General features: G+C 42.4%; 2 protein-coding genes across 50 annotated transcripts in view; one reads left to right on the forward strand and one right to left on the reverse strand.

The window, feature by feature from the left end:
- Window positions 1-9,906, forward strand: part of RAPH1 (Ras association (RalGDS/AF-6) and pleckstrin homology domains 1) — a 98,007-nt gene extending 88,101 nt beyond the window's left edge. For 6 of the 7 annotated variants that reach the window (XM_067740885.1, XM_067740886.1, XM_067740884.1 and 3 more), the window contains one exon: window positions 2,355-9,906. In XM_067740885.1, coding sequence (XP_067596986.1) covers window positions 2,355-4,289 — 1,935 coding nt within the window. In that variant the 3' untranslated portion in view covers window positions 4,290-9,906. The other variant, XM_067740890.1, reaches the window with a different exon arrangement.
- Window positions 9,907-10,603: 697 nt separating this feature from the next.
- Window positions 10,604-17,148, reverse strand: part of ABI2 (abl interactor 2) — a 100,313-nt gene continuing 93,768 nt past the window's right edge. For 27 of the 43 annotated variants that reach the window (XM_067740907.1, XM_067740898.1, XM_067740911.1 and 24 more), the window contains one exon: window positions 14,758-15,188. In XM_067740907.1, the coding sequence (XP_067597008.1) occupies window positions 15,013-15,188 (176 nt within the window). In that variant the 3' untranslated portion in view covers window positions 14,758-15,012. Of the gene's footprint in view, window positions 11,791-12,063; window positions 12,980-13,825; window positions 15,189-17,148 lie in introns of those variants that run through there. The other 16 variants (XM_067740920.1, XM_067740901.1, XM_067740895.1 and 13 more) reach the window with 3 other exon arrangements.

Raw genomic sequence — 17,148 nt, forward strand, 5'->3', positions numbered from 1 at the left:
TTTCCAAAAAAGCTGCTAAGTGTTGATTATTTCTTTATTCGTTATTTAGTTTATTCAGACTCATTCCTCTATCTTCCTTTCTTTTATGCTTCTTGGCATTTCTCTGCACACTGATGAATTTTCTCAATTTATAGTTTATGTGGAAGACTAAATTCCAATTAATCCCCTTAAAATTTAGGATCCCTGAGCCTTGCATAGAAGGTGGTTCATTGACCCTGAAGGACACAAGTATAATTATTGCAAGGCTGTTTAGAAAAATAGAGAAGTTCTTTAGCCTGGTTGAAAGATACCGTATCCAACTGCCTCTGAAGTCCTGTGGGTGACCGTGTCCCAGCAGTGCTCACCTCTCAGCAGGCGAGGGCACACACCATCGCAGGGAGCCAGTAGGACACCCGGCCTGGCCATTTTGTTTTCACCCAGCAATCATTGTGATTTTTCATCATTGGCAGTCTTGTCTGAATCACTTACATCAGTACGTTCATCAGTGAGAATTAAGTGGCTATTTCCCCTCAGTTTATTCCTTTATTTGCATATGTGGTTGATCCACTGGACATGGAGAGGGTGGAGGGAGGCGTATGTAGCCCAATGGGGTGGAACACTTTCTCTTAGAAAAATAAATATTTGAGAATTGGTTCTAATGACCTAAATTCTCAAGACACTGGCAGTTTAACTCCCTTATCGGAGGCTCCCACTTTTAAGAAATACTTCTTTTTCCTTCTCGTACTTCATCAATTTGAGTGGAACAGCACTATTTGGTGCTGGTGGTCCACATGTGTCGTAGACAAGCCGGGTTTACACAATTCACATACCTAAAGAAAAGTCCTTTACCTTACTAAACTTTTAATGGTGTTATCCATGTGCATTTTAAATTGTAGAACTACCCAGTTGTCATGAGAAAGGCCAAGGAAAGCAAAGGTCCACATGGTCTGTGACGAAGCAGTGTAGTCCGTCATGGCACGTAGTGTCAGAAAGTCCACGAACCCTGCCATGCAGCAGTGACAGTGTATTTGAGTCTTGACCCCCTGTGTGTTTCTTCTCCTGTTACCTCAGTCTCAGGTGCCAAATGAGAAGGCCAGCACAGCTAAGGTCTACTACACCCCTGCAGCAGCCAAGACAGGGTCAAGTTAAGGTCGGGGGTTGTTCTTTGGAAACACATTAACCTGGGTGACTCCTGTAACCAGATCTTGCGGACTAATGCTTTTATTTTGATGTGCAATTATTAAAGGAACATGTGAATGTCCTGACGGGCATTAGAACTCAGCCCCATAATGAGCCTTCTACTCTACTAACCTAAGCATTCTTGACGCTAATTAGATGTCATTCAGAATTGGAAACAAATGGTTTATCTTGGATGCTCATAGTTTGTTCAAAGAGCCTAAAAGATGTGCCCAAAGTTATTAAGCCAAGAGTTCTTCCTCTGCTCTCTCAGAAGTACTTGAACCACATTCATGCATGAGTAGCTCCATGAAATAAATGACCAGATGTGGTAATTTGGGCAGTGCCAAGAGGGGCCCACATGGGCTGGTCAGCGAGTTGTTGGCAAACTCTAGCTCCTATTTCTAGGTACATTTCCTTTACTCTAGCCTTCCAGAGTTTCCTCTCATTTTCTTCTGGCTTTTTCTGTATGATATTTTTATGATCTTTTGGCATAATGTTTATGAAGCATTTCTTTATGTATTTTCCAGTAAAACAAATGTAAAGAATACCCCCCCTTTACCTGCATTGCTGGACTTCTGTGCATGTTGGATGCAAGTGTCTCACACGAACACGAGTGTGTGTGTCAAGCTCATTCATTCCTGTGTGACTGTGCACGCCTGCTGAACATACTCATACTCTCACGTGTCTGCTCACTAGCATCAGAAAGCCGTCCTCATTCTTCGGGAGGCCCTCCACCAGCACTCCTAAACCCAGTTATGGCATCTGCTTGATGTAGATGCCGTCCTGGACTGAAAGGTGAACTCCAGCCATCACGTCTCCCTTTGCCAGAGTCCGGGGAGGCGCGGGGTGCGGTTCCGTGCTCTAACTCGGGGCAGGGTGTGTGAAAGCCAGAGGCAGAAGCCAGAGGGCCCAGCACCATCCAGACAGCTTGTGCAGCAGGACGTTTTCCCCAGGTTGTTAGGCAGCCTGGCTGTTGGAGAAGATCGTTGGGTAAACACATTTTCTCCGCGCCCTTGCTGCCCAGGGAGTTAGATTTTAGCCTCCCCGACATTGTCCATCTTTATGATCAGCTGCTGCATCCTTTCATGCATGTCTCTGTTTCCTTGCTTTTTAGTTTGACAGTCAAAGCTTACCTCTGTAACTGTTGTGTTTGTTGTGTTTTCTCTCTCCCAACCTCCCCTTTGTCCTCCTTTTAGGCCAGAATGGAGTCTGTGAATCGAGCCTACACTTCTCTCATGCCCCCTTTGTCCCCGCAGCCTAAGCCGCTCACCCCCTGCTCTGCCTCACAGCCCTCGCCGCCCCTGCCGCCGCCGCCCCCGCCCCCGCCGCCTCCCCCGCCGCCGCCGCCGCCGCCGCCCCCGCCCCTGCCCAGCCAGTCGGCCCCTTCTGGGGGCTCGGCAGCCGCGATGTTTGTCAAGTACAGCACAATAACCAGGCTGCAGAACGCCTCTCAGCATGCGGGAACCCTGTTTAAGCCTCCCCCGCCACCAGGGATGCAGCCTCCCTCCTCGACCTCACAGGCAGGGAAGCCTCAGATCCTGGTGCCGCCCAGCGGAGCCGTGCCCCCGCCGCCGCCCCCGCCGCCTCCCCCCACACCCGGCTCGGCTATGGCCCAGCTGAAGCCCGCCCCCTGCGCCCAGGCCTTGCCGCAGTTCAGCCCGCCCCCGCCCCCGCCCCCGCTGAAGATTCATCACGTGCAGCACGCAGCTCCAGCAGCCCCTCCGGCGCCGCCCCCACCTCCTCCCATCCCTGCACCCCTCCCTCCTCAGGCCCCCCCCAAACCCCCTGTGACCGTGCCGCCCGCTATGCCACAGGCTCTGTCACCTACACCTCCTCCTCCCGTCCCCCCAGTGAAAAAGCAGCCAGCGCTTCCTGTGTCTCACATTCCACCCTCTCCCCCTGCTCCTCCTGGCCCGGTCCCCCCGCCCACGCTACCCAAGCAGCAGAGCTTCTGTGTGAGGCCCCCTCCCTCTCCGCTGTCTCCGGCGCCCTCCGTGGTGAAGCAAATAGCCAGCCAGTTCCCCCCGCCTCCAACCGCCGCCCCCACGGAGGCGGCGTCCTTGAAGCCCGCTTCAGCCGCAGCAAACGTCGCCCCTCAGTCCCCGCCTGCTGTGAAAGCAAAGCCCAAGTGGCAGCCCAGCTCTACCCCTGTCCCTTCTCCGGACTTCCCTCCTCCTCCCCCCGAGAGCAGCCTGGTGTTTCCTCCGCCTCCGCCAGCCGCACCCACTGCTGCCCCTGCCCCTGACAAAAGCGGATCTCCGGGCAAAAAGACCAGTAAGACGTCCAGTCCAGGGGGAAAGAAACCTCCCCCGACCCCGCAGCGCAACTCCAGCATTAAGTCCGGCAGCTGTGCGGAGCACCCTGAGCCCAAGAGACCCTCAGTAGACAGTCTAGTCAGCAAGTTCGCAGCGCCGGAGCCCTCGGCGTCTCCCGGCAAGGAGACGCCGCAACCTCCCGCAGCGCCCCCCAAACCTGGAAAACTCAGTCTTCCCGGAGTTCTCCAGCAAGGGGGTGTGTCGGCAAAAGCATCTGTTCTGAGTGGGCGCGGCAAGGACTCCGTGGCAGAATTCCCTTCTCCTCCGTCCGATTCTGACTTTCCACCCCCTCCGCCGGAAATAGAGCTTCCTCTGCCCCCCGTAGACATTCCAGCAGTGTTCTCGGGAAGCACGTCTCCAAAAGTGGCAGTGGTTAATCCGCAGCCACAGCCGTGGGCCAAGTCGGTCAGGAAGGCCCCTCCGCCCACGCGACCCAAACGGAACGACAGCACCCGCCTCACGCAAGCCGAGACCTCCGAGCAGCCGCCAATGGCCACAGTCGTGCCACAAGTGCCCACCTCTCCCAAATCCAGCCTTAGTGTCCAGCCTGGATTCCTGGCTGACCTCAACAGGACACTGCAGCGGAAGTCCATCACGCGGCATGGCTCGCTCTCCTCCTCGCGCGTGTCTAGAGCAGAACCCACAGCCACCATGGATGATATGGCGTTGCCCCCGCCACCCCCTGAGCTGCTCTCTGAGCAACAGAAAGCCCGTTATGGAGGCAGTCATATATCAGGCTATGCAACATTGCGGAGAGGGCCGCCGCCCGCTCCCCCCAAAAGAGACCAGAACACCAAGCTCTCAAGAGATTGGTAGCTACGTAGGACTTTATTTTCGTGGGATCTGTAATCAGTTCTACAGTCAGCTCACCTGATCATCTACGAATTCAGGCGTTCAGAGCCTCTTGGTATGATGTTGCTGTTATTCAGGTAGTGTTCAGCTATATGTGTGTGTACGTGTGCAGGTACACACATAGCTATACATAGGTAGTGTGTGTTTGTATATATATGTATACATATATGTATATGTATATATATAGCTGAAAGTGATTCTATTTATTCTTTTTCTCTCCTAATCTGAAAATGGGTTTTGTGTATTTTGGGTGGCAGCGGCATGGAAGGGGATGTGTGTCCTGCCGGTCCCTTATGATTTCTATTATCTGTCATGTGGATTGGACCAAAAACTTCTGACTTATTTAGAAGGTATTTTATAAATGTCCATGCGCGGCCTATCTGTGCATGTTGTATATTATATATTAAGGATAGATGTATAATGTGCTGCTTCTCAGTTTGAGAAGATAACCAGAATGTTTGGTGTATCTATGGGGCTTTTGTGTTTGTTTTTTCCCCAGTTGGCTGAAGTTAGAACTGCTTGACTGACATTTCATTACTATACATAAAGGGGCACCTCAATCAGGAAAACCTCTCAGCTTCATAGAACGGGTAATAGTGCAGTGTGGGGAAATTTTCAGACACTTATCTGTATGTGGTCGGTCGTGCATAGAAAAAAGTAAATACATGGTGTAACTCAACCATTCTAGTTGCAAAACTGTTGCCATGATTCCCACAGGAATCTAGGATGTATTCTGTCACAGGTAAGCCCTTCGCCTGTAACACATGGATAATTTAGTACTGTAATCCTGCATAGTTCTTTTTGTACTGTTGGGATCCTTTTCATGAGCTTGTGAAGCTTCAAGTTTGGCTTCATGATTCTTGCTTTGATTTATTGTAAGAGGATATCCAACACGACACCCTTGGAATGCTCTGTCCCAGTGTGTCTTTCGGTCACCAGTTACCTCCTTATGGTGTGTGCTGTAGGTAGATGGTGATACTAGGTGTCTGTAGACAATTGCTGTATCAGGTGTACTCAATCCTTTGTCCAGTCCAGTATGTTGCATCATGATGAAAAACAAAATCACCTTCTGAAATGCGTTTTTGTATATTGCTCTCTAGAAGGATGGATGATTAGAAGAGAACAAAACTGGCCCCTGTGCAGCTGTCATTAATCAGGTTTTTTGTGGCTAGTAACGTGAAATACAAAGAATTCATTTACGTGTGGGACTATCATAGAGGGAGGGGGAAAATGAGTTTTTTGACAGTTTCACCCATAGCGACTGGAGCACACTAGGGTCCTTGCTTGTTGTAGCCTGGTTGTAGAGATTTGTCCAGGTTACCAGGTGTTCTGATGGGAGTTGTATAGTCCAAGTACAGTAAGTGACATTACATATTATGCATATGCAGTTTGCTATAACATAGAATCATTGCTCTAAGGACACACTATAATTCTGTATGCTTCACACTATACTTCTAGATGCTTTTTTTCCCCTGTGAATTTTCCTCGGTATATGAGAGAAATGTGTATTGGCTCATCAATTTGTGATGATAAATGGACCGTCAGGTCAATCTCAGAGCTGCTCTTAAACCAGAGAATAAAAACTAGCCTCCCCAGCAGTGATAAATGAGCACACCTTGTAATGAAAGTCTGTGCCTGTTATGAATAGGGATCACCAGTGCAAACTGCAAAAATCTCTGACACTATCCCATAAGGAAAAAGCGATGCCAATACAGTGGGGCAGAGATACTAAATAATTCAAGAATAAGCAGAGTTGTGCTGTGTAAACAGGATTTCCCTGTAAACCCATTCTCCAACAAAGTACTTCATCATAAAGAGAGAGTAAGAGGCACCCCCCAACTGTCACAGATGTGACAGTACACTCATGTGTTTATAGAGCAATAAGAATATACACCATCGTGCATTTGTTACAGCCCTGCTTCTTTAAAAGACACTTTTTAGATCTTTTCAGTTGACAAAGTTTTGTGTGCTTGATATTGTTATGCTTATGAAGTGACCTTTAACACATCTGCGTTGTTAATTTAAGCATGCACAGCAATTTGAAAAACATTTGAGAAAGACTGCCAAGCTCCACTGTGACTCATGAGTGAAGTGATTTCCCAATGTCTTCTGCCTGCAGCTTTATATTCTAAGGATCGCCCTTATTTGTGGGATAAAGAGTTTCTAAGAATAGGAATCCAGTGATATAAATGTTCATCACTAGGGTTTTTTGTGGTGGTGGTGGTGTTTTTTTATATGAAGGTGGGCAACTTCAGCTCTCCTTGAGGGAAACAAATCATGTGCCCTCAGTCTTCATTCCCTCCGCATTTGAGCCCTAAGATCCAGCCTTTTTTTTTTCAGTGGGGGATTTCCCGGGCCTTCTTGCTTGTGTCAGTCTGGATGGTAGCCATCTGAACTGATGCTTCTGATGTATCGTTTTTCTGAAAGAGCAGACATCCTTTAGAACACTAGGGACACTAAAGAGAACAGGGCCAGAGGAGGAGCTGTATCATTTTTACCCCAGTCAGTGGCTTGTTGACTATCTATCTGACAACAGGCCGTTTCCCTTTGTATTTCTCCAAAGACAGAAAAGGCTATTTAATCAACATTTTTTCCTCTGTGTGTGAAACAACTGAATCAAAAAAAAAAACCAAAATGGTACTTTAGATACACTTCTAGTGTTTTACTCCCTAGTTTTTTTTTTAATTTTTGAATTTGGATATTTGTTAGGATGTGGTTTCATGGGGGGGTCGGGGCTTTGGAGATTACTGTTATTTTTGTACTGTTCTTCTTCCCTGGTGTGTTCAAGGAAAAAACATACTGCCAGATGACACTAGTACTGTGCCTTCTTTCACTGCCTTCTGCTCAGCAGCTCTAACTCAGCAAAGCTTCTTCAGGTCAAGGAAGAAGATCTTGGCGGCTGTCTTGGCTGTACCGAAAGATCAACAGCATAGATGAACTCACCCTGCTGTGGAGGGCAGTGCAAACAGGTGCCCATTAGAGCTAGTGACTAGATTAATTAGTGACACCCTTAACTTCTACCACATAATTTCAAAATTGGATCCAACCTATGCTTAAAGTTTTGGCACCAACTCTGAAGGGTAGCAAAGCCTGTTCTGGTTAGATTTTTCTGTACTGAAGCTTTTACTACTCAAATGCATTTTTTTTTTCCTTAGCTGCTACAGAATCATACTCTTGGAAAAAGTAACTACTACTGTAAAGGTTTACAGGTACCCACTTAACTGTAAATTGGATTTTTTTTAAATTTCTGGGGCTTTTTAAGATAAGACTGCTGACTTCAGAAAAGTCCTGGGAAACAATTTTCATCAGAACGTCTCACAGTAATAGACAAGGTAATGTCTCACAGTCCTGACATCAAGGTGCTCCTGCCCACTGACGCACATCCTGTTAAGGAAGGGCTGTGAACTCTCTTGGAAGTCCCCTCTCTATGTAAGTTTACTTGCCACTGAAAGCAGTCCTCAGTTTATCAAGAAAGTTAATCTAAACAAAATTGGGGGATCATGAAGAATAACAACTCTGAAGGGTAACAACTCTGAGGTCAAGGTTATTAATAGCTGTGCATCTAATTAGAGTTTCATAAGCTGCTATTCTGGGAGAATACAACTGCTAATAACTTCATGTCAAGGATGTAAGGCTACGATTAGCCTGAAAAAAACTTCAGGTAATGGTAGGATTGGTTTGATTTTACCATCAGGCCACCAACAGAACCCTTTGTCACCTTTTTTCCCTCAGCTAAAAGCAGTTTTATGTTACAAACACAAGGTGATTTTAAACAAGCAAACTAACCTTTTCCTCGTTTTATGTATTACCAAATTTTTTATACAGTTTCCACATAGGTATAACTTATCTCACAGATATAAGTTCAGACCAGTTAAAACTGTATGACCCTGTGTGATTATAGGTGTAATGACTTGCTTTCAATAACACAGGCTTCATAATTTGGATTTATACACTTGATAAGAGGACGTCTCTTTCTAAAAAAATCACTTTAGGTTGCAAGTACCTTTTGCCAACCTGGAATTTTGTTTTATACACTTTCTGTCATTGCATAAAGCAAGTTATTCCTAACCCTATAGGAATATGCGACCACTCACGAAGTTGAGATTTGATCCATGGAGAGATGCAAGTAGTGCAGAATTAAGTATCCCAATATCTTTTAAGATTTATTTTCATTTAAAAATTGAATAGAAGATCATTGTTAACCCCTTTCCCAGACTCCCTCAAACTAAACAAGTGCTCGGTTCTTAATTGTGCCCTTGGAAGATCTACATGTAAAAGAAATCTGAAATTTAGCTGTACTATAAACTTGCTAAGTAAAAATAAGCTAAACACAATATACTTGATAAATACTCGAAGGAAATAATCTCCAGTTGGTTTGCTCTTTGCTTGTTGAAGTAATAAACCATTTAGAAGAGGAAACATCTGCTATAACCCCCAGTGCCTTGAACTCTTTTGGAGGATTAGCATTAAAAAAAAAAAAAAAAATCCAACAGGCAAACTTTGAGGTGCTAATGAAAGAGAAGGAAAGTGTTTCTAGTTTGTGCAGAAACAGGAAAAGTGATGGTCTCACGAGAGATGGCTTCATCTACCTAAACGGGGTCTGGCTGCTTTCTACCAAAGACATTTAGAGAAGCGAGTCGAGTCAGGGTGATGGTGAATACTACATATTTAAAAGATGGCCAAGTTCAGAAGTGAATGTTGATCATGGATGGCTATTAATACCAAGCTCATCATCGAAGCCTCAACCTCTTCTTAGGCAGAACATGCTTGTGGCACTTAAAAAAAAAAAAAAAAAATCTGCATTTTGGAAACTGTCCATTGTTAAGTTTATTGTAACCTAATACCAAAAACTGCCATTTTTCATGATTACCACCTCCTATATTTTTCTCTCTACTTGTAAATAATTCCTCCTAGAAAATAAGCATTAACTGGAATGTTTCAAATGATTTTGCTTAATTTTATTATCAGCCACTAGTGAACTCCTTTTATAGAAATGTACATTTAAAATATTAGCTTGTGCTAAATGTCATAAAAACATTGTTTACTGTTTTAAAGAAAAATTGCACATTATATTTAACTGGGATTGCTCCCAGTTGCTGACATCTAAGCTGTGGGAGCTTTGCCATAAATAGATACAATGTAGGAATATACCTTACTGAAGCATGAAAAAGGCAAAAGGAACTGCGTTAAAAGTACTGGATAGAAGACGTTATTCAGATGATTATGCACAGCTCAGTAAAGATGAAGTTACAGTTTTTCTTTCAGCTTTGTAGCTATTATTTTCTTCTGCTTAAATGTACGCTCTCATTTAATTAATTATGTGCCTTGCTCCCTGATTGTGCAAACCTATATATATATAGATATATATAAGAGATATATTCAGTACTACTGACCATGTTTTTGTTCTACTGCTGGATTAAGTTATTTTCCAAGTTACTCTTGCCAGTTACTGTCAGTAAACTATTGTAATGGCTTAGGACAGTAGTCATACAGTCAGTGTAATTTTTCAGCTACGTGTTTTCCTTATGTCAGCTTATCCAATCCTTAATAAAAATACATAGATTTCATTTAAACGTTAGAACTGTACTTGACTGTTTGTTCGTGGATCGGCACCACTAAGAGCCTGGTTTTGCTGTTTATGTCAAGGTACCCAAAACAGAGAGGCTGCAACACGCACATAAAGTGTGAAGGTAAACAAACTATAATTTGATGTGTTCAACTGATTAGCCTGTAAGAAAATAACTTAAGATTTTTTTCTTTAAACAAACAAAATACAACAACTAGGTACGAACTAGTACAAAAAGAGCTGCTTTTTGTTTCAAAGGCTTGTTATCACAATCATGTCTTGGTCTGCCATGTCTGTCAAGGTATGTATAAACGTGGATTCGAATGTATTTACAAATCATGTTATCAATTACCAAACTGGGGCAAAAAGAACAGAAGGTCTCCTTTTTTATATTAAAAGAAAAGAACTGTATGTATTTCGTGGAAAGTGATCAAAACCTCAGGTTCACTTACAGCAAAAATAGGGACAGAAAGTAATTAGTGCAACAGGTACGGATTCTCTCTGACACACTTAAACTTACCACCTTAGAAAAGAGGTTACAGGAGTTCCCTGGTGGTCTAGTGGTTAGGATTCTGGGCTTTCACTGGTGTGGCCCGGGTTCAGTCCCTGGTCGGGGACCTGAGATCCCGTAAGCCACACAGCACAGCCAAAAAAAAAAAAAAAAAGAAAGGAGAAAAGTTACTCGCAGAAATACATTCACAAGACATTTGGATACACTTTGTAGGATTTTATTTAGGCCAAGTTCTTAGTACACAGCAACAATTAATTCGAAATACAATTTCAAAATTAAAAAGTGAATGTTCCCGCAACTCATCTGGAGGTGGTTTAATGGCACACACAAGAAACGTTACTGGCAACAGACTGCTCCCTCAAATTTTCCTACATGGGTTTTTACTCAACTCATAACACCAACCCTCCCTCCGGGAGCTAAAAGTATAACTGACCAGATCACAAATTGTTTACATTCTTTTTTGTAAACCATCTTGTTAAGAAAAAGATGCATGGACACAAATATGATAAAAACTGCGTTTCCATAGAATTCTGAAGTTGCAAAAGACGTTTCCATTTTAATGTGAAAATAAGCTTTTTGTCTTTTGTTTGATTTTTTACAAAAAACCTCAAGATATTTAGCAAGGATCATTTATACACAGCTAGGCCCTGTCATTTGTCAATTTTCTTCTTTTTTTGAAGAATTATGAGATTCTCAAGAAACAGGAACAAAGATCAGCATAAAATAAACATAAGGTAATGAGCGCAATGCCTGTTTTAGAAGTGTTTTCTAAGGCTCTCTCAAATAAGGCTGTGCTGTGCTCTTTCCAGTGCCCAGACACTGTAACATTTTAGCTACATACACCTTATGGAAAAGACCATTTGTACTGAGTGTAGTTATAAAAGGGTTAAAATGAAGATTACTTTCACTAATTAAGGCTACACTCAATACACTCCTTTAGACAACACTCTGAATGGTATTTATGGAGACATAGCACATCTTTTCAAGTATCTTCCTTAAGACATCCAGTAGAACTTTAAAAGAAACATACAACACAATTAAGACAGTTGTAGAAAGAGTACCAGGCGCTGAGTCAGGAATTCTACCTTTGTTAACTAGCTGTTATTTGAAAAGGAAACATCTAAACCTCATCAGTAAAATGGTATTGAACTAAAATTTCTGAAATCTCATCTAGCTCTAAAATTCTATGATTCTAAGTAAATCATGTGAGGGAAATCATCACCTTAACACTGATCAGGAGTTCCTGGCCAAGGAAGTTCAGAAGTGAACAGATGGGAAGTGATGCAGATCCCCATTCTTTTCCAAGACGTAGCAACCACCTGCCAGTTCCTCCATCAAACACTTTTCAAAGGGAGAGGTGGCCTTCAGGACATGCCATGCTGTCTCCACTGAGGAGAAAAGGTGGTAAGAAAGTACCAAAGTACCAGTTCTTAATGCAGAAAGGTCACCTGCTAAAAGCAAATGAGCATAAGAGGATAAAAGCAAACTACTATCATTTTGATGCCTCTCAAACAGGAAAGTCTTCAGTAATATCAAGAGACTGCTGAGGAGCACAGCTACATTACAGAGACCACTGTGAAGACACATAAAACAGTCTCTCTAGCTGGGTAATAAACAGTGGCAGGAGGGGAAAAAGAAAGGGAGGGATGAAAATGTCTCACCCAGTGACTGTTAGGAATGCAGCAAGAGTAGCAGGCCCTTAACCCTACTGTAGGAACAGGAGGTGCCCCTGGAGAAGATAGAAAGCAAGTAGCCAAAAGATGGGAAACAATGAACAAGACATCTTAAAGGTTTCATATGTATTTCAAACACAGCAGGCTGAATCTCTCAAGTCTAGATTTTGACACACTGACACTTTTGGTTTTCAATTTATTGCCTAGGCCATAACGTCAACAAGGAAGTATATTTTCATTTACATCCCTATGGCCTTTCAAATAGTAATACTTTAAAAAAGGGAACAAACTCTTAACCCTCCCCCCCCTTTTTTTCTTTTAAGGAAAAAGGGAGTGGACACAAGTCAAAAACACTTCAAGAGGAAAAAGATTCCCTCTAGCCTGATAAAATGGTTGCTTACTGGTCAGAGTTTAGACTTGGATCATCTTTGCCACAATATTATGTAGCATGTAAGATTTCTGCACTCATTTAGAATTACTACTACCAACCATCTTGTAGTGTATAAAAAGATAAATGGGGGAAACTTACGATAAAACAAATACTACCCTCACATACTATTAATAGCATGCAATCTATGAAATGTTACATACATTAAAAGTCTCCAATGACTTTAGGCCTGGCCCATCATTACACAGTATCCTTCCAAAATGATATATAGAATTCAAAACTATACAAAAATTTAAAATATGCAGAAAATCCAACAGGTGTTATTTTTAAAACAAAAAAATCACACACGTTAGTACTAAAAAATAAAGGAAAAATCAGCTGACCCATGGATCCCTCTGCGGCAGGTCTTCAGTCTGAAGGACTTCACTGACGTCTTCTCGGTTCCCCAATCCAGCAGGGGTCCAACAGGCAAGCTGACCACCACCAACTCCTTTTGCACAATTGTCTTCTGGGCTTCTGTAGGTGTGAGCTGTGGGCACTATTTATTGGATTTCAAAATACCCTCTGCCTTATTAGTCCAGTAAGTTTTCTCAGCGAAAAGCTATTTAAATAACTGAACATCTAATTTCAAAACAGTTTTCCTAGTTACACACCAACACTAAGAAGAGTTTAACCTCTCCAAGTATAGTCTTGGTTGCAGCCATAATGAAGCTGAAGGCTCAGAGGACACTCAAGGGCCATTACTTTGAAGGAAGACAGGGAATAAAGGGTGTCAAGGTGACCTAACAAAGCATGAAGTGTAATGTGTACTGGAGGCAAGTTAATGAAAACTAAATTCAAAGTGCTGGAGAAATCTAAAAAGAGCTAACTTGCAGTGTGTGAGAAAAAAACCTGCAACCGTGAAACAAAAATCTTGATAGGAAACACTGTACCTGGGTCTCAGTTAAATGGTGGTAAGTTTTCTGCTCTGATGACAGAGTCACAGGTGGAATATTAACTCTGTCTACACGATCTGAAACTCCCTCACACCTACCACCCTTGTTCATTTTTCAATCAAGTTCCTCTCTCTGCACTACCTATTATGTTCAAGGCCCATGTTTGAAATATATGCAGCCTACCGCCTCTCACCTTTCCCCCAGCACTGGGAAGTCACCTGGCAAAGCTCTCTTCTGGCCAAGTCACTGGGACTGGGAAGGACCCATGGTGGCTTTGGCCTGTGAGCTGGTTTATCATCACAGTATTCAGCTGCTGAGCAGCAAGGCCTCCTGGATGTTTTTCAATATTATACTGATTACAGAAGAGAGGATTAAAGCCATCTGCCTTCCAAACTCCAATGAATCTGAAGTTGTAATTGTGCAGGTGAAAAAAAAAAAAAACTTGAATAAGTATTTGGCCTTATACCACTTATCCCACTATTCTTAGTCTGAGAGATAAGGTTCAAATCCTTACCAACAGCAGCTACTTCAAAAGCCAAACACACAGAATCAGGGGAATATTTACCTTTTCTAAGTGAGTAAATTCAGCAGTAGCTGACACCTGCCATAACATTCAGAGAGCACAGCAGCAAGCCTTTTATTCCCAGTGACTGTCGAGACTTGAAAATAACTGCTATTAAAAAAAAAACCAAAAACTATTTATCTAAATAGTGAAAGAAGTAAAGAAATAGTTGGTCTGACCTCTAAGGTCCTACTCCTCAAAACAGCACCTAAGGCAAGGGTTTAGGATGCACTTCTGCAGTTCAACCTCTCTAGAACCTTAGGGACCCTCGTGTCCACCTCTGCACGCCCACTTGAGCGCACGGACCAGGCTGCACCTGTCACACCTCTGGGTGCACTGCCAGCAGTGGCAATGCAGTCTCACACAGCAGCAGCGCAGTAGAACAAAACCACCTTCAGAATGTTTGGAGACTCAAATCATTCTTATAATCTACGAACTAAGAAACATGAAGGGATGCAAGTCAGCTCAACACTAACTCACCTGGTGCACTCGTGCTGAGAGAATGCAGGATTTACAGTGTTGAAGAGGAAATAAGCCATGTGAAACAATTATAAAAATGGTTATGTATGGTATTTAAATATTGGTTCCCCCTCCTCATCCCAGTGGAAGGAAGTGGGGCTGGGGCACACCCTGGGCCATGAGGCTAGCCACAGGCACTGCAGATCATCCAATGCCACAGATTCCGCAGGAGGAGAACTCCCACGCATGTACAGTATTCCTGAGAAAGATCCCAGATTTCTTTTCTGAATCAGTTTTAACCTGATTTGTTTCACATAGTTATGCTGTTATACCTCTGATATATTCAGAAACCGTCACTTTATTTCAGTCCAAACAGCTCAGCATAGTATAAGTGATGGCAGAAAGAGCCATTTGTTCAAACTCAGCTTGCTTTTTTGTTTTAATACTGAGGGATAAACCAAAAAAAACAAAACATAAGTAGTTTTTGTCATTTGAATCCTTCATTCATTTCACTGGAGGGGAATCCCCAGGGCCTTTTGATAATCTGGGAAGACCTGACTATTCCTGTGAGGGAAACACAGCCTTGCTGAGCTTTACTCAGAATAATGCATGATAGACTCGACATAATTCCCAGGAAAGAGCCCAGTCACTCCATTCATAACTCCTTCATACCAACCATCGTCATTCTTCTTGATGACATAAATAATGGCTCCTTCCTGAAAGGACAGCTCATCTTCCTTGTCTTTTGTATAATCATAAATTGCCACAACTAGAGGGGGAAAAAAAGGATATGAAAAAGAATAACGTTCCTAGAAAGGCAGAACCAAATAAATGAATATCTATCCTTTCTGAACTTCTGCAGCACTTCAAACACAGTGACTTTCTAAACACAGGACCCTCCCTGCGAATTCTGTTTTCTAATACCCAGTCCTGCACAGTGGAATCCCATCTTGAGGTTAGGTTCAAAACTGTATAAATGGCCAAAAATAGTATTTAGTCACACTTACTGTTCAACAATCTCTCTGAAGAGATACAATCCCAGAATAGGGAAAGATGGCTGTTTCTTCAGTTGAGCTTGTGTTAAAGCACCATATTATGTAAAAACACGTACCTTTAAACATTAGAATTAGACTAGTGCAGTGAGATACACTAGGAGAGGCCAGTGAAAAAATGAGAGACTGAGTGAAGAGCAGACTTCCATCTGCTTTCTCACACTTTCTAGAGCCTATGCCCATTCACTGAGAATAGTGGTTGAATTCCCACAGGTTATATGTGTGAATGACGGGCGTCTACTATATATATTCTTTCAAAACACATGCTGCATTATGCCACCAATTTAACATATCCACAGTAACAGACTAAAAGTGTTAAGAAAACCAAGATACCTGTAAGCTCTCCTATGATTTTCATTATTTAAATAACTTGGTAAATGGGGCCTTTAAATGATATCTGGGACAATCTCTGGTTCCTAAGTGTTACATTTTCCTCAATAGTTTAGTTAAATTGGGATACCCTGTAACTTGCTCAGATCCACTTGAAGATTTATCTTTTTTATAGAAAGATCCTCTATGTTTATTAAACCACTCAGAATTTCACTCATATCTCCATCTATCCATTTTAAGAAGCATATATTGACTTTGTTTTCTGTGCAACCTTAATCCTAAATAAATCATTAAGAAACAGAAACTAAAACAGGGACTTCTGATACAGTGCAATTTGTTCCAGGCCTGCTTTAAGTAAAATTCAACAGCTTTCTTAAACTCTGAATATTTGCCATTACAGTGATCTAGGATGCCAGAAAACACTTTAGAGGGACCTAGAAAGCGTTTAGTGTGTATTTCTAACATCTAAACAGATACAATTAAATGGCGTACAAGTTTAAAGAGAACACAAGATATGTAGAATACTCAGTATTTCTAGTCAATGTAGTATTTTTTAGCTTTTTTTGGGGGGGTTGATAACATTCTTGATGCTTATAGAAATGCAAACCCACTGAAAAGTAATTCAGAGGAAAATATCCACAAGTCCTGTTAATTCTACACCTTCTGAATCTCTCAAACCCAAACACTTTTCTCCATCATCACACTCAACGCCCTAATCAGCGCAGCAGTCTTTAAACTGGAATACACATATCACTGTGGGGCACCTGAAGATTTTCTAAGTAGCATGAGTGACAGATGATTTTACAGAGTTTCTTTCTAGATCCTCAACTTTTATAAATCCTGCATCGAAATCTGATCTGCTTGAGATGATATCCTCTGTCAAGCATCAGTCATAAAAGTTCTCATTTCCTGTTTATCTTTCTCCTACTTAACAAAAATACAGTGATGTACTATGCTTAAGTATAAAACACCCTGAGTGCCAAAGGGACAATTCAAAATACCAGTGTGGTATTAAGAAAGAGAATTACTCCACTGACTATCCCAACCTTTTTGCAACTTAAGCGGCTCCCATTCTTTTGCTTTTAACAAAAGTTAAGGTGGACTTTAACGGGGTTATCAGATGACACACCATATAAAACATGATTTTTAAAGATAGAACATTATTTGATTTTTGGCAAATAACTCTGAAGGATTTAAGAGAACTGACAGTGCTGCATGAAAAATAATTCCATTTGCATCTACTTATTTATGTGAACAAGGTTTTCAGCACCACTGCCTCAGTTGAGGCCCTAATCTCTTGCTTAGAAAGATACCCAACCTGGTCTTTCCAACTCCTATTTTTCTTTC

Source organism: Pseudorca crassidens, chromosome 6 (genome assembly GCF_039906515.1).
Source record: "Pseudorca crassidens isolate mPseCra1 chromosome 6, mPseCra1.hap1, whole genome shotgun sequence".
NCBI classification, from domain to species: Eukaryota; Metazoa; Chordata; class Mammalia; order Artiodactyla; family Delphinidae; genus Pseudorca; species Pseudorca crassidens.